Below are 17830 nucleotides of genomic sequence, written 5' to 3' on the forward strand. Positions count from 1 at the left end.
TGCGCAGTGAGGGCCGCTGCCCTCCCATTCATAAAATAGCCATTTTCCCAGGCAGCGGCTTTGCAGCATCGCGGCGGAGCGGGGGCAGCGGAGCCGCTGTCAGAGCCGCGCTCGCAGCTTCGCGCCCTCCAGCCCGGTCCCGGAGGGCTCCGCTCGCGTTGCAGAGATGCTCCTGGCCGGGATCCCTCGGGTAAGTGCAGGATCTGCGCTCGGGGGAAATGTTACGTGGATTAAACGGGGAAAAAAATCAAGCTTGTTCCCCGAGGGAAAATCTCGCACTCCTTCTAGATGGATTTGTCCGTCCCCTTAGAGATCGCTGATCGCAAGCGTATTCTGCACCGTGACTTTTCTAACAGCAATTATCTATAATTATATACAGTAGGGAGCTGCCCGGTGCTCCCCGATCCAGAGGAGACTTTACAGTCTGAAGAAATCTCTCTTTTCCTGCAGAATTTACATTTCTGTTCCCGTATTTCTTATTTATGCCTCTCTTCTACGTTCTCCCAACATCTGCATTCAGGGGATGGCAGTGGCAGGCAGCGCTGGCCCTACTTGCGGCAGGGTGATTCGCAGGGCTTTCCTACCAAAGCAACACTTCTCTCCCTGGTGATGAGGTGTCCTCTTCTCCTTTCTCTCCAGCAAAACGGTCATAAATGTGTGGTTGCTTGGGCTGATAAATAAGAATTGGGTATTTCTTGCTTTGGGATATGAATGCTGTTTTTATGTATATTTCCTTTTTCCCCAAGCCCTCTGCCTTGGTGGTGTCATGGAGTTCCGAGCTGTCTCCATGACAGGACACTCCAGAGATCAGGCTTTGGTGTGTCAGGTCTCTCCTGTCTGACCTTTGCTCTTCAGTATTTTATTTCATACAGCTGTCTTTCTGGTTTGGTGTTTTTTTTTCCTGGCCTTCATGCCTTATTCCATCATCGTTCTGTTCCCTGTTTTGCTGCACATTTGGCTACTTCAGTGTTAAATCTGGATGGATTCTATATTTTAAAGGCTAAATAAGCAATAAAAATGTGTGTATAGAATCATTTCATAAAGGTAAATGGAATGTGTTATAGATGGAGGGGAAATGTGTTTAGGCTGCTCTTCTCTACCAACTGCGTAGCAGAGATAAGCCAGGATTTTATTTTCTGGTACCAGTCCCGGCATCACAGGAGAAAGGCAAGGCTGGAGACGACATGTTCTGAAAATTCATTATCAGAAGGGGAATGGAAAAAGCAGACGGGGCACATAAAAGGCACGGAGGTCTTGGAGGAAAGCGGGACTGGAAATGCAGACCTTGGAAATGACAGTGCAAATGAATATCAGCATTAATCAGCAGAAGGAAAAAGCGTCATGATTTTTCCTCAAGTGACCAAGAGATGGGTCTCATTTTTGGATTGATATCTTTTATGGATTCAACTTCTGCTTTAAAGGGTGTAGGAAAGAAAGGCGGAGAAATGGAGACATCACTGATTAATCCAGAGCACAAAAGGCACGTTCTAGATTCTTTAAAACTTCTCCAGCTGCTGCCTTTCTTCCAAACCACGCTAAGGGTGCAGGGTATCAAAAAAGTCAGCTTAGGAATGGTGGTTTAATTAGGTAAAGGGAAACGCAGCTTTCCCAACATCGAGGCTTCCCCCCCTTTGCTCTTTATTTTGTGTTAAAGAATAAAGTTACAATTTGTGCACTGAATCACAATGATCTTGATGACTGGCTTCCCCCTTCTCCATATAAAAATGACTGATAGCAGGAAGAGGAGTTGTTCTCAGTTATTGGAACCCCACTGGGGATGTCTCATTGATAAATGTGCCGTTTTCCACGGGCTACTGTGTTTCTGTTGCTAGAAAGGACTCTGTGTTGGTATTGTAAAATCAAATGGACTATTTCTGAGCACTGCAGTCCTTTTGAAATTCTGTGTGAGGTTTGTGCATGGGAGAAATTATTTGCTCTCCTCCTGGAACAGCAAAACAAAAGCTGTTTTAATGGAATCGTGACTAATTCGTGGGTCACGCTGGGAAATGCTGCATCTCCAAAAGCAGCGCCCCCCCCCCCCCCCCCCCCCCCCCCCCCGACCACCTCCCAAACCAAACTGCAATCTCTCTCCAGTGAAATGAAATCTACCACCTTTGCAACACTACAGCAATAATTAATTCACAGCTCTGATGGTTTTCCAAATACTGGCCATAAAAGCCTAACATTCATTAATCACATTGCTATGCGATTTTCCAGATTCAGCCCTATCCTTAAACTTGCCTTTTTATAGGCAAGCAGTCGCACAAGTGTTGCTTGTTTATTCCTTTTCAACGCAATAGAACATAATTCCATCGGATAATAAAATCCTTATAATATGGCCATCATTTGGTACCATTAGCTTAATAGATCACATCTGAGCTCAGTTTTCTGGCCTTAAAATAAATGTTCTTATCCAATAAAAGGCCTTTACTGAGAAATTTGAGTCCCTGGAGATCTGAATGTTCACGGGCCAAAATGTGCTTCATTCACTCACACCACAGGAACAGACTGGAGCTGGACAGAGACAGCTTCTTGGAAGTCTCCGGCTCTCATTTCCCAGCTCCTGAATCTCCCAGCTCTGGCGTGAGTGCAGTGCAGTGCGGTGCCTCCTTTGAAAAATGGCAGATTTCCCCAAAAAGCTTTCTAATTTTTTTTCCCTCCTTACTAGTAGAGAAAATTCGAGCTGTCCTCAGGTAGGTAAGGCTGTTCAGTGGGGGGAAAAAAAGAATCAATACAAATATTGCGTTAATGTCAATGCCCACTTCGTGGGAAAGAGCTTGTTTGTTGTTGTTGTTTTATCTGATTTTAAAGAATTCACTGCTTAACTCAAAATGTGGGCAGAATAAGTCAGTCCCAATGAACTCCAATATCACATATTGCTCCAAATTGCACATTTACAGCGTGCTTACTGAGGGGCCTCCTCTAGCTTCATGCCTAGCCCTCCCCCAATAAAAGCTTTTATTGAACCTTTTCACTTGGGGCAGCAGCAGCACGTCCTTCATCACTGCAGAGGGCTGGGGGAAGAGATGTCCTTAATGCCACCCAAAGGCCAAGACACAGCTGTCCCCTTGCAGCTCCCTGTGCTGGTGCTTGGGCCATGGGTCTCTCTGCCCTATCCACAGCACAGATGCTCCTCTGTCACCTACCAGGACTGGGCTCTGCCTGCACCATATTGTGCTGCGCCCTGTGGATCCCCCTCCTCTCTCTGCAAGTCCTGCTTTGTGGCAAGGACAGCTTTTGGCCCGGGTCCCCTGGCTCTGCCTGCAGCACATCCCATGTGCTCTCTCTGCCCACAGCCTCAGCCAGAAGCTGCCAATGGAAGAGCTGGCAGATGCAGAAGGCAGCACCTTTGTGCTTGCCCAAAAGCGCTGTGGCTGTAGCAGTGATGAACCCGTTCTGGATAAGATTTTCTAGGCTATCCAAACCACCCTAGAAAGAGAATGCAGGCATGATCATTCTAAAAGTAGCAATAAATTAGAGGAAGGACCATTCACACAGGTTGCCATTGATTCTGAACGGTGCCAACTTGCACAGGCCTTGGAGTATATATGGCCTCCCTTGACAGCAAGCTGCTCAAGTATATTGTTTTCAATTATGACAGTTTCTTTGTATTCAGATGTATCTATGAAGATATTATTGTTGTGGGTTTTTTTTTTGATTCTCTTCCATTTTGAGACATTTCTGTCTCAAAATATCATCTATTCCATTAGAGTAAAGAAAACAAGCAGACTTCCACAATGCATTTACTGCCACTGTTGCTACAAATATTTTCATCTCCATTAGATGGCTGTCACTTTTCTCTGAGAGAATGGAATTCAGAATGTGTGTGGACAACAGTGGGACTAATGACAATAGCCAGGAGGAGGTGCAGTCCAGCTGTTGGGCAATAAGATGCCAGGGTTTCTGTGCCATCACTGAGCCACAACAATGCTCCAGGACCCTGGAAGGCTCTCCTCAACAGCAGTCAGGATTTGCCCTTTGATTTCTCTGCAGTAATTTCCCCATCCCTTCTTCACAAAAGCTTGCGATGCTTCACAGCTTGGAAACATCTTGGAAGATAGTGATAAAGGTCTTACTGAAAACTCACATTTGGTTTACTCTGCTGGAAATGCTTCTCCAGCTGCATGGAAGAAGAGGACTCTCCTGACCCTGTTAACTTTCTTCCCACCCCATGTCATTATGGCAAGGTGCCTTGGGCCCAGCAGCTCCAGCCCTACAGGACAGGTCTGGGCTCAGCAGAGGTGCACAAGCTGAAGGGCAGCCCAGTGCCAGCCGTCCCAGTGGAAATCTTGCTTAGGAAGAAGTCACGTGACCCCTGAACTTCTGCCCTTCATAAACTATGAGTGCTGGGAATTTTGGTGGCTACGCTGCTCCTGTGCTCACAACAGACCCCAAGCAGCCCATCTGGGCTCTTCTATTGCATTTAAGACTGAGCCCAGATGTGAGCACATCTGCATCTACATGCTGAAAATCTCTTGTTCTCCAGCAATGGCTGGAGCAAAGCAACGTGTCCTGTGTGGCACCAGCCAGCTCACAGAGCACATTTTCCTCTTTCCCTGCAGACTTCAGTGGATGGAGCACTGAGGGGCTTCAGGTTCTCATCAGTGCTTCCCAGAGTCCAACCTGGCAGCATTGCTTCCACTCAGGACCTGATTCTGGACACCAGAATTCCTTTATTCTCGTTATTTGTTTGTTACCACACATCTACAAAGTTGTTAAACATACGAGGCCATATTAAAGCCATGAACTAAGATATAATTGAGACAGTTATGAACAGCATGCACATCTGCATTCATTAAATATGTACTTGGGGATCCTTTTTGTTTTCAGTAACTGGAAGACAAGTTATCCCACATCACTTTGAAAATAAAAATGCCGGAACCTTATTGCTTTCAATTGCAGAAATGGCTCTGAATACATTAATAGGAATGAGCTTTCCTGTGGGTTATTGTGGCTCTCTCACAGAATTGCCCACAAGGATGTCGCTTTCCATAATATTATGGAGGCAAGTCCAAAATCCTATTAAAACATAAGAACACTTTTGTTTCAACTTCATTTGACAAAAGAAAGAATCTTACGAAACTTCTGAATCTGAAAACAACCACCAAAAGACTTCAAAACACCCACTGGTTTCCTACAACACGAGGATTTGTAATTATCTTGTACAATAGGCATTTTAAATGGGCAATACCCAGGCGGAGAGACAAAACGAGAACTGCAGCACATTTACGGAGCTGACCCTCCGAATCCAACATAGATCCTATGAAAGGGAATATATTTTGACTTCAGAATGGTATGTGGTGAGCAGCTCCACGGCTCCTGGATGGCACAGGGGGAGAGATTTTCTCTGCATGGGACTGTGTTGACGTTTCTGCTTTGAAAAGAGCTTCATTGTTTTACCTAGCTCTGAAGAATGAACAAATCCCAATGTAAGAACATACGCATGAATTGCCCTTCCTGTTGCCTGCTTACAGAAAATTGCCTGTACAATTGCATCCAGTGAATTTGTGCCCACGTTAATGTTATAATATGTTTGCAATTACTGATGATCAAAGGTTAACCAATTTTGTTTACAAGTATTGTGTATGGCATTTTTCCTCAGAATTAAAATGCTATTTCCAGCCAGACTGAATTAGTGCAATGGATTACAAGGACACTGCAGCAAGTTTCATAGCTTTTATGAAGTTATAGTGCTGAAGTATCTTGGATCTCCTATTCTACTTGGTTATTTCTTCTATTTTTCTTTTTTTGCTCTCCTCAATCTACACTTTTCTCTAAATGCAACATCTCCTTACACTAAATAAATCCATTCAATCCGAGCAATTAATTCAGTATCTCTGAACGTTACCAAACTGATGCTGCCAGAAGGAGCTCTGTTCCCAGTGCCAGCAGCACAAACTGCAGAGCCCAGCAGGCTGCTCTGAGCAGGTGGGCCCAGGTCTTTGGGCCGAGGTACCCATCAGCTCTGTGTCAAGGGCTTAAGTTCAGCCTGGTCACCCTGAGCACCACTTGGGTGGGAGATGCAACGCAGCAGGAGCAGCAGGTTTTGGTACCACTGTGTGCAGCAGTGCCATCCTCACTGGTGAATGCCCATACACAGAATGATCCTGGTGGGGAGCAAGGAAGGGCACAGCATCCCCCTCATGGAACAGGAATAAGTAAACATCACATTCCTGCCTCCCCAGGAGCTACCTGGTGTCCCCATAGTTCCCTGCAGGCTGACTGCCTTTCACAAGCCTGTTTGTTCCAGCCATCCTGGCACATCCTGCCACACTTTTCCCCCAAGGAACACAATAACCAGCAGGTACACCTCAGCCTGCAAGAATTCATGGGAGCAGAATGACTCTCAACTTGCTCCTGCTCCAACACAAGCTCATAATGAGAGATCCCTGGGATCCCTCTTCTGCTTGAGGGAAGGGCCCATCTCCTGCAAGTCAGCTCCAGCAGCCCTGTACCCCTCACAGTGCCACACATTTCCCTGAGTTCGACCTGCTAACAGCTGGCAGTAGGACTGACTGATGCCTGCCACTACATCCAAAATCTCTTTTCCTAGGATGCAGGCATCAGACTGAAAGCAGCTCAAGGAAAGACGTAGCTTTAGGGATGTGCCTGTGGGAGCATGCAGAAGCTGAAATGAGTGCACCATAAGCTGTCATCCTTATTCCCATAGGCAGACCCCATAGGCAGGCCCAACACCCATCTCAGCTCCAGAGATGTGCGACCTGGATCTGTCACCAGCAATCTCACTGCACTGCTGAGACCTCTGGCAACAAGGCCACAGCAGCAGCATAGTCACCGTCCTTGGAAAATCCCATAAATACCAGTGATGTGCATTGTTGACACGTAACTCATGAAGTGAGAGCAGCTAACTGCAGAACGCTTTGCTCGGCAACGAGGACAGGGCAGAAAGGAGGGACTGAGTGGGGTCAAACTGGTGGGCGTGAAAGCACATGGAGTCTGAAAGCTGAGCTGCTGTAAGACAGACATAGTCTGGAGCAGGGGTTAAGAGAACTGGGAGAGCTGGATCTCGTTTGGATCCAGAGGCTTTACCTGAAAGCATCCCAAGCCCAAATACATGTGGGCTCTGCCCTACAGGCATTTTGTTCTCTTAGAAGAACAATTTGAAGCAGAATTGTAATGAAAAGAAAGAAAAGAAAAAAAAAAAAGATGACATTTTCAGCATGAACTATCCTAAGGTGGGTACTCTGTGCAGGGTTCATCTCCGTCCTGTGATAATTAACTCTGAAATCCCGATTAGCATTATCTTTCGAAGTCTTTCTGCACGTAGCTGTGTCTGAGCACACAGCACTGCTTGTCTGGGGGGGTTGGAAATGATATTCTTGCTACCTATGGCCACCAATTAACACGATGATGTAATTTCATGAGACAGTGTGGGCCACTGCTGGCCACCTCCAAAGCTGATGGAAACCAACCTGTCTGGTTACAATCAGTAGCACAGAGCACTGTTAGCATTGTGGGCCAGAGCCTCAGTCCGGGGGCAGTCAGCCTCAGGTCTGTCCACACGGCCAGAAGAGTGGGACAAACTGCGCTGCTCTGCACAGCACACCTCGAAGTAAATGATCTACAGATCCAGTCTGAACCTACAGCACAAGGACCAAACTCCAGAGACCACAGCAAGCGGGGCTGAATCCAACCAGAGCACAGAGCCACATGTGAGGGGTTATTCTGGAGTTATAGAGAGCTGGAAGGCAGCAGGAAGGACAGACAGACAGAGCAGCACGGCACACCTCCGCTCACCACTTCCTTCCATTACCTCCCGTCTCTCAGCAGCTCGGCTGCACAGACTGCCCCGGCCAGCACAGCTGCCTCTCTTCAGAGGAAAGAAACAGCTGTGAAACCGCGGCCTTCCTGTGAGCACAGCACCCAGGGACGGAACGCACCGTTTTGCTGAGCTCAGACTTGCTGCAAGTGTTTGTTATGTGACGTGGGGTTCTGATGCCCAGAAGAATGTTGCATTTTTTTCCCCCCTCCACGATCCCCACAGTTGTCAGAATGGTCGCTGATCTTTAGTTCTGAAATGCAGCAATTAAGAAATAGATGTTTCAAAAGCTCTCATTGCCAAAGCGTCAGTGAATAATGAAATGAAAAAGCCCAGATGAATGACTGAGGCCCAGCAGAGAGTGTTAACCAGCAAAGAGGAGCAGCACCATTGCTGCATGGCAGTAACCACTGCTGGCAGAGGAGCACTCTGCCTCCTCGTGCTGTGCCATGCGCTGCCCACACATCGGAGCTCCTCCTGCAGGAGCCCATCTCCCATTGATCACAGCTGCACTGACGTGCTTGCGGCCCCTCCAATATCAAAACAACTATTTGCAAAGATAACAGCAGGCTCTAGTAATATTTTTCCCTTTCTCTTTCCGAAACTGTGTAGCTGCCCATGCTCCAATTGTTGCAGTTGTTTTACATTTGGAGGGGAGGTCATACTTTTACAGGAGCACATACACATTTACTCTCAGTCATGCACTTCTCATATACCAGCTGATTGCTGTCCTGGCTCCCTCCTGACTTGTTTCAGCCCATACAGACTGCTGTAGCATGGAGGCATTTTAGTGCTGTTGGAAAAGGTTAATTTATTTGCCTGAACGCAAACAACTGGAAATGCCTTTGGCAGTTCCCCATTTCCTTCTTCTTGATACCAAAGCCTTTCCCCTCCTGTAACTCGCTCCGAAGCTTTACTCACCAGTTCTTTAAACCGATCTCCAACATGATATTATTTATGAATAAAGGTCACCCAGCAAGGAAATGGCACATCTACCAGAAAACAATGTGCACTTTCTAAATTTGAACCGAGTAGTTTCCGCTCTTTGATTTAAGTTTAGTTACTTCCTGTGGTTTCTTGTCCTACGCTGCTGTTGAATCTTTGGATCTCCTCCAGGATAAATTGCACTCTTTCAATGAAATTAGAAACTGTAGCAACAGAGGGCTCAGCTCGCAGAGCTGGTAAACAGCCCTGGAGCCAAATATTAATGTGCTCCGTGGTTTGAAGAAGAGCCCAAGACCTGCAGGAGGTGATGCAGCTCAGCCCCACCTGGCTGCATGCTCCCCAGCCCCCCACTCAATCTAGTGCTGTTGTACAACCAGAGAGCTGCTGAGCGAGAGTTGCCTCCTCCTGCAAAAAGTAGCCTTAAACCAACAGCTCCTGGTGGGGATGGATGCTTCCTGAGGCTGAGCCATCCTCCCACAGCTGATGAAGAGCCTGGGCTGCAGGGCAAACGTTACATCCCATGCTCCAACGAGGTTTTGTGCCTATGAGCCGCTCTCTTGCATCATTTGTTAGCGGTCATTGTCAGCTGAGAGAAGTTCCCAGACACAGATAAGTCATTTCAAGCAGTTTGCCAACAAAATACATGTGAATATACACAGTAACCCTGAGGTCCCAGCAGAAAAAATGAGAAACAACCATTGGAGAGCACGCAGTGATCGTGCCCTACCGAGACCGGTGTCACTTACAGTCAAGGGTACGGAGTGGGAAAGAATAGCCAAGAAAGCAATGCACTTCACACCTGGGTAGGCTCTGTGACTTCCCTCTCCATGACTTACAGGCTTTCTAAGAGCTTTTGCATGACAAGTCACTGCACTGAGCCCTGTTCGGGCTGGGGTCGGAGGATAACTCAATAACAACATGCTCTTTCTCTCCCCCATCCCTTTTCTCTCTCTTCTCCTCCCCACAGGACACCTAAGAACATATTCCTCACCAGTGCTCAGGCTGCTTTATCAATGGAGCCCCGGATTCCCCACAACATCACCGTCGTCCCCAACTCTGTGATGGTCCAGCCCCTGCTGGACAGCCGGATCCCCTATGGGAGGCTGCAGCATCCTCTTACCATCCTGCCCATTGACCAGATGAAGACAACCCACATAGAGAACGACTATACTGACAACCCCACCGCTCCTCTGCCAGCAGCCCCCAAGAGGCCCCGGGGTCCCCATGAAGCAGCCCCGAGCCACACACAGCGCTGCGAACAGGATGTCACCCACCCCTGGATCTCATTTAATGGGCGCCCCAGCTCCATCAGCAGCAGCAGCAGCACCTCATCTGACCAAAGGCTCTTGGACCACATGGCTCCAGCACCCGTGGCTGAGCAGTCCTCGCCCAGGGCGGTGCGCATCCAGCCCAAAGCAATCCACTGCAAACCCCTGGACCTGAAGGAACCCGTGTCTCAGGAACTGGATAAGCACTTTCTGCTGTGCGAAGCCTGTGGGAAATGCAAGTGCAAGGAGTGCGCACTGCCCCGGACTCTGCCATCATGCTGGGTGTGCAACCAGGCATGCCTGTGCTCGGCACAGAGCCTGGTCAACTACTCCACCTGCATGTGTCTGGTCAAGGGAGTCTTCTACCACTGCACCAATGAGGATGACGAAGGCACGTGTGCCGACCACCCCTGCTCCTGCTCCCAGTCCAACTGCTGCGCCCGCTGGGCCTTCATGAGCGCCGTGTCCCTGGTGCTGCCCTGCCTGCTCTGCTACCTGCCAGCCACCGGCTGTGTTAAGCTGTCCCAGCGCTGCTACGACCACCTGCGCCGACCTGGCTGCAGGTGCAAGAACACAAACAGTGTCATGTGCAAGGCATTGCCCGAGAGCAAAGCCAGCAGGGCTGAGAAGCCCTTTTGATAGTTGGGGAAGGAGGGAGGGGGCAGATGCTCCCCAAGGGGGTGGAATTGTGTTTTTTCATAACCTGTGTTCTGAGGATAACACGAGCCTTTCTCCTTCAGAGAAAGCAGAAGCAACTGTTTCTACAAACTGAAGCACTTCGGGTCATTCAGGGTTTTGGAACTGGTCAACATTTGACTTCATAGGGCCAAAGGAGGAATCTCAGCCACTCAGAGCAAAGCCTGCAAACCCACATACAACATGATGCACACAACACACAGCTGCTCCCTGTGCCTACCATGAGGACCCGTAGCCGTTCACTTACCAGTGCACCAGCACACACAGTTCCCACCACTCCTTGCAGAAAGCTGCCTTGGGCTGACATCCATTCTGGGGCTCCTGTTTTCTCCCCTCCTAAGCCACGTTCACTTCCAGCTGCAGGTGGAAGCAGTGCTCTCTCTCCTCCCTGCCCTCCTACTCCCTTATCAAGGCCACCTGTGTGCAGTAAGCTGTTCCCTCAAGCTTTCTGCCTCCCTCAGAGGGTCTGAACCAGAAGTAGACACAAAGCACAGTGCTGTGGGGGTCTCAGCATTTAGGCACAGTGCTCTGTTGTGTGCCCACCTGCTCACGTTGCTTTGGAGCCTTCAGCAGAATGGGGCACAGGTCCAAGCCATGTCCCAGCACTGCACTGTTCTGGCCAATCTGCAGGCCAGCTTTCATCCCACCTAAAGCTGATTTTACACTAACAGCACACAGCTGGCCCAAATCCCATTTCCCTGCCATGTGCTCACTCCCAGGCACCGGAGCAAAGACAGAGTTAATGCAGTCTGCGAAGTTCAGATGTTCCATATTTGTTTCTCTAAAACTCTCAACCCACAAAGACTGAAGCGCAGGATACACATAGGTGCATTTGTATGAGGCCGTCACCCCGTATCTCCTCTCCTGGGACACACTCTTTGCTCTTTAGATACTGTTCTTTTTTTCACGCAGGAGGAGAACAGCACTTGCGTGCATCGCATCCCATTCCCCCAATTCTATTGCTGCTGTTCAGCTTTTGCATCCTCTGTACAAAGGCAGAGAATGCTTGTAACATTTATTTTAGCACGAGCAAATGCTAAGGAAATCCAGGGAGGGACAGGAGTGCCTGTAAAGGATTTGCCTGTGATGCTCAGAGAGAGAAGTGCTCACACTGGGATGCTGTGCTCCCCTGGAGTGGCAGTGACTCCATTGCTCTGACAGCTGTAAGGTGCCAATGAACCACCTCTGCCCCAGCACACAACACTGTCCTAAATGGGTAGGCACTAATAGCATGCTGAAAAGGGATCCAGTCTATCTTTTCTCTTTATTTTTTTAACTAGAAGAAATTTCCTCAGTAAATGCACAGCAGTGACAGTGAAATGTCATTCCTAATTAGCAAAGCAATAGGCAGAGCTTGGGCACCGTTTCCAGGAGTGTCATTTGCTGGGCTGCAATGCAGTTGCTGCATAGGGGTTGGCAGGAGTGTGCTGATGGGAGGTCTGGTGTCTTTTGTTTTGGGAATCCATTTACCTTGGATGACTTGGGGTTTGGTTATGTTTAATTGTGGATATTTAATGAATGGTGAGATAAAAACAAAAAACAAAAAAAACAAAGTTTTTATATTTATAGTGTTTGCTAGCTTGTATGTGATAAATTGTAGGAAAAGGGACACGTCTGTTACCAGATACCAGCTCCTATGGTTTAGCCTTGTGTTGAACATATGGGGACACCAGAAAGAAGGAAGCAGGTGGGGCTGTAGCTATTACCTTGCACAACTGAGAGGGGAAAATGTAAGAGGCAAACCAGCCCCTGACCAGCTGAGATGTTGGTTGAATGTATAAAGTATTTAATAATAGAAATAATTTCCCCAAGATACAATCTGGCCAGAAAATGCAGCAGGAGGGGCAGCTGCTATGGGAGTAGCCATGGCAGTAGTCAAATGGCCTCAACTTACACGTCTCCCCTTTTTGACCCTCTGTCCTTGGCTGTTCCTGAGGGGTTCCATACTGAAAATCTGCAATAGCAAATCCCATTGATAGCTGCAGGGTTCCTGCCAGGAAATGCAATGTCAGAGTGGTGACCACGGTGCCAACCCCGTGCCATGCACGTGCCCGCCCCGTTCCCCAGCACAACGAGGCTTCTGCTCCTTCTACCTTCATTGTACATAGCTGTAAACTACTTCTCTGTTGGTTTCTTTTAATATATAAATCCCGCTGTGATGTAAGCCCACCACTTGCTGGAAGACTGTAATGTGTTTGTGGATGTGTTAGAGCAGTGGTTGATGTAGCAGTGCTCCCCTGCCCCAGGACCCTGCCAGCTCTGCAGCTCAGAGCAGCTCAGGCTCAGAGGCAATAAGGTCCTGCTTTCCCCTCCCACCCTATCCCAATGCCTCCATTCCCCTTCTGATGGTACTTGGGTCTTGTGCCACCCCCAGGTCTTGCAGGCACAGGCCGCAGACCATTACCCAGAATTACTGCCTGGTGCCATGCGACCCATGGGGAGGGCTGCAGCAGCGGCCTCAGCAATTGGCACTCACAACCCCCAGTGCCCCCCCACCCCAGCCCCTCTGCCCCCCACACTGAGGCCCCCCCCACCCCGGTAGCATCCTGCCACACGTGCACCCCGAGGAGTCACCACAGAAGGTATTTCTTTGTATAGAATATTTATTTTGAAGCTCTATTTTAATAGTATTTATTTTAGAAAGTCTACTATTGTAAGAGTTCTTCTGTTTGTGAAGAAAAGCAAGTACTGATGAATGTACTGATCTAGAAATTATATATATATATATAAATATATATTGTTAAATATATAAGTGGCTGTTGTGGTTTATCTATTAAAAAACAAAAAAATCCTGAAGAATGTTTGTAGCGATTATCCTAAATTAGGAGCGCAGTTGTTGGCTTTCTTTCCCTGACTGGAGCTGGCCCAGTGGTCGAAGCACTGGTCAGTGCATACAACCAGGAGAGAAATGTCACGGCACACAGGAGAGGGCTGCAGTGCAGCCTGCCAGTCCCCATCAGCAGAGATTGGGGTTGCTGCAGAGAAATCCCAATTGTCTGCATGAAGCTTCTGCTCCCCATCATCTTCCAGAACACCCCAGGCTTTTCCATCCTGTCTGCAGGGATCCACAGGCAAATGCTCTCCCACCACCAACTCTGTGACACGGATATTTCCTTTGGTAGATACCCAACAGGGAGCAAAGTTCCACCAGGAGCAGCAGCAGAATGGGTTCCAGCTCCAGGCAGCACAGCACCCAGTACCAGCTCAGCGAACCCAGCCTGTGCCCTGTTCCCAGCAGCACTCCAGGCTGCTAAAAATAAGGGCCCACTCAGTTTGTACCCATTCCTGTATTTGTTTGCTTGAGCTCCACAGCTCAGCCGTGACTCACAGCCAGAAACGCTGCAGTCCGTGTCATCCTCAGCAGCAACCTGAGTGCTGCACCCAGCCCAAAGTGCTGCTGAAAAACAACAGAGAGTCACTGCTGTGCTGCACGGGTCCTGACACTGATGCCAACAAGTCTGCTATGGGGAAAAGATGCTGAATTTATGTTGTTTTTATTTAAAGCAGACTTAGCCAGGATGTATAAATTTAAACTCGAGTTTGGCAGCACCGGCTGATGTCTTGCACATCAAGCTTTGCAATATCAGCTCAGTGCTCACGTCTCTCTGCTGGAAGCACACCAGCACTGCCTTGTTGATTGGACAGGAGATGTTAAAGTAATAACTTCTCACTCAAAATCATCCCCTTTTTCTCACATTAATTTTGCTGCCGTGTTCAATAACTGACCACCGAACTGAACATCAGAGGATGGAGCCCGTGCAGCTCCAGCACAGCCCCAGCTTCAGCAGTTCAGGCCATAAAGGGAATTCCTGGTGAATGAGAACACCCAAACCCCATTCAGCGGTGCTCTGCCTCCGAGGGGATGGGCTGAAATTCATGAATGGGTGATAAAAACTGATTCTGAAATTTCCTGTGAAAGGATCCATTTGAACACATATTTAATCAACACTTGGAGATCTTTCCAAGGGTTAAACAAACCCTGACAATGTGTGGCAGTTTGGAATGGCTCCAAAGCAGGAGGGTGGGACAGGGAGAGCATCCAGCATTCCTCCAGCGTGGGGACTTTTCTTTCTTTCCCCTTACACAGTGATTGTGTCACTGAGCACACACGCCAGCAGGTACGCAGTGCACATCCATCCAAAATCACAGGGGGATTGCTGGGAGCAGTTCCCCTTAATGAGCATCCCCGCTCTGCTGACGTGGAATTGAGATGGCAGACAGAAGCTTTGGTTGGTCTGCCCTTAAAACAGAAGAAAACCAGCTGTGTTAAGGCAGGATTCAAGGCCTGGTGGGTGTTACACACGTCCGAGTTTTGGCCCTCTGTGAGCAGCAGACAAATGGTTGGGATAAAGGTAGATTGCTTTTGTGTTTGGTTTTGCTTCCTGATGCCAACAGCACCCAGAACAGTGGAAGCTGTGCTCCAAACAGAGCCTGGGGACCCCCTGGGGAACGGAGGGTGGCTGCTCAGGTCAGGGCAGAGTGCTATGAGGAGAACCCTGGGGGTCTGCATTTCGTTGGGTGCCCGTAAACAGCCAACCAGCAAACCAAGGAATAGCAGCCACACCTATTTGTGGAAGTCTTCCTCTCCAACATGTTCTCTGAAGGGCACAAAGCTGGGGGCAGCACCTCAATGCATGGAGCCCCCTCCACTCACATCACCTTGCAGTGGGAACAGGAAACAAATAGAGAGTTATGCATGAATAAATCTTTATGAATAAATCATAACATCGAGTCCTGCTGCACTCCAGGTATGCTTGTGATTATGTTATGCTATTATGTAACTGGATTTTCCTAATCAGAAACGTTATATTCTTGGAGCATGAAACTGGGACGCTCTGCAGCACATCACCATGCATTGGTTACAGTACTGGTGTGAGCCAGATCCCACTGCTCCTCTCCATGGAGGAAACAGCCAGCTCCTTCTTTCCTTACATGGATGTCTGCCTCTGCTTCCAGGGAGCCCCCAGATGTGCTTCTGAATGATCAAAACCTGGGGGAGGACTTGTGCCCACCCCAGCAGACACTGGTAGCTTTTCCATGCAGGTACTCAACAACGCGCTTTAACTTCTGGTTAGCCCTGCCAGACAGGCAGTTGCAGTAGATGGTTTTTGGAAGACCCTTCCAACTCAATTCTTCCATTCCATTCCATCCTATTCCATTCCTTCCCACTCCACTGAAAGCCCTGGGCAGGACAGAGCCCAGCTATGGAGCAGAAGTATTCCCTTTGGAGCAGCACCAAGTCAACATGAGCAGGACATTCACGTGCCCGCTTGTCCAAGCCAGGAGAGAGGGCTTTGGCTGTGTGGCTTCTGGGAGCTCATGAGGTGGGGATGTGAAATATGGACAGAGAGCACTCATCGGGTCCTGAGACAAAAGATGGGTTGGAGAGACCCCACGATGCTGGGAAGTGAAGGGCTTTTCTTTCGGTATCCAAAAAAGTAAGGGAAAAATGCAAGTTAGGACTCCAGAGAGGCAGCAATGTACCTTGGCAGCCCTTTGGCCAGCTCCGTTCAAGGGTTAGCCCAGCTTAAACGCTGTAAACTGCAAAGGAAACCCAGAATGACAAACAATTGTAGGAACCTGAAAAACCAAGTTCCTCTGGATTTCATGGGAAGTGTGGTTTTAAATATTCCAACCTGTCTGTCTGAGGGGAAGTGGGCAATAAATAGCAGCCCGGTTGTTATCAAGAGGATGTGAGCTATTTATAAAAAAATTCTTGGGCTTTTTGAACTCTGTTTAAAGAGGCAATATCCTTCACTTGGGTAATTGGGGGACTAAAATGCTAAAGCAAACAAGATTACTCAACCACCTTGGGAAAGTTTAGTGCTTGCCTGTGTGTTTCCCAAATTTCCAGCGTATTTAAACAGCTGCTCCATTATTGTCCCCACATCCAGAGAAGAGCATGAAAAGCTCTTTCAGACCTCCCCTCGCTCAGAGATGCGACTGTGTGCTGCTCCTCCACGCATCCAACCGGCAACCCAAGAAAGCAGCTGAGAGCTGTGCTGCTTCGTTCAATTATATCTCACTGAAATGAAGTGAAAAAGGCTCCTCTGGGCCTTACAACGCCTCCAGCTCCAACATAGCACGGGGACTGCTGCAAGGATGAGGAAGAGCAGCCACTGCCCTCCTCCTCCTCCTCCTTCTGCTCTCCTCCCGCTGCTGCCCCACGTCAGGATGCAGCCCGACCCGCAGCCCTGAATGCACCCCATTGACAGCTCGTTTTATTTTTCTGAGCACGGCCGTAAGGCAGACAGCACTGCTCCTGTGTGGGAACCACACACAAAGTGTCCTGACAAAATGATGGCATCGTATAAAATACACAAACACGCTCAAAAGAAGGAAAACCATGAAATTAAGGATAACAAACAACAAAGAGAAGCTCATACACAAAATCTGTTGGTGTTTATGAGTCACTGAGGCCTTCCTGTCCCATCTCAGAAGTTGTGGGAATGCACTGCAGCCCATCCTCTCCCTGCAATCCGCTGGGGGCTGTTTCCCTCCCAGCACCAGGGCAGCCCCTGCACAAACCAATGATTATTTTTTCCTTTCTTTTTTTTCTCTTGTCCTTCAAAGTAGGAAACCAAATCTGAGGAGCGAATGCTGCATTCTGTGTGAGCAGAGAGTGCAGCTTGGGGATGGGATTGTGCTGTGTTCCTGCATGGCTGTCTGACATCGGGGGCTTTACAATGGAATGGATGGGAAATGCCAGGAGAAGCTGAAGTGCTCCAGATATGAGGTCTTTGTAGGAGCTCATTCTTCACCGTTAACAAAGAATTTTACCCCCTTTCCCTGCCTTTCTCCCTTCAGCAAATGAGGATTTTATTTCTCCAATGTATTATTTTTGACCACTCCACGCTGGGTCTCTGAGGAGCTGAGCACCACATCCCAGCTCTGCACTTGTCCACACCACCCAGACCCCTGGCAGAGCTGCAACCCCCCGTGTTGGTTGGGATGTGTGGGACAGGCACTGCCCCAACGCTGCCATCACACCATGCAGCCACTTCCCAACTCTGAGCAGAGGCTGCTCTGCCTGAATGTTGCTCAGGGTTTGCAGCTTCTGCACAGAAAAAGATGGAATACATACATGAGGGGTGGGTGCCCAGCAGGACAGGCAGTGCTGCTGGGTGCCATGTGACAGCTT

The 17830-nt window shown here is 48.7% G+C and overlaps 1 protein-coding gene across 1 annotated transcript; it reads left to right on the top strand.

Annotated features, from left to right (window-relative positions):
• Positions 1-49: 49 nt before the first annotated feature.
• On the top strand, positions 50-13176 carry SPRY4 (sprouty RTK signaling antagonist 4). The gene is made up of 2 exons (XM_072348158.1): positions 50-190; positions 9693-13176. Exon 2 carries the CDS (start codon positions 9739-9741, stop codon positions 10630-10632), a length of 894 nt encoding a protein of 297 aa, XP_072204259.1. The 5' UTR covers positions 50-190; positions 9693-9738; the 3' UTR covers positions 10633-13176.
• Positions 13177-17830: the final 4654 nt, after the last annotated feature.

Source organism: Excalfactoria chinensis, chromosome 13 (assembly GCF_039878825.1).
Source record: "Excalfactoria chinensis isolate bCotChi1 chromosome 13, bCotChi1.hap2, whole genome shotgun sequence".
Lineage (NCBI taxonomy): Eukaryota > Metazoa > Chordata > Aves > Galliformes > Phasianidae > Excalfactoria > Excalfactoria chinensis.

Excerpts from the sequence above, each read along its gene's own strand:
- SPRY4 (XM_072348158.1), top strand. The coding sequence starts at position 9,739 with ATGGAGCCCCGGATTCCCCACAACATCACCGTCGTCCCCAACTCTGTG.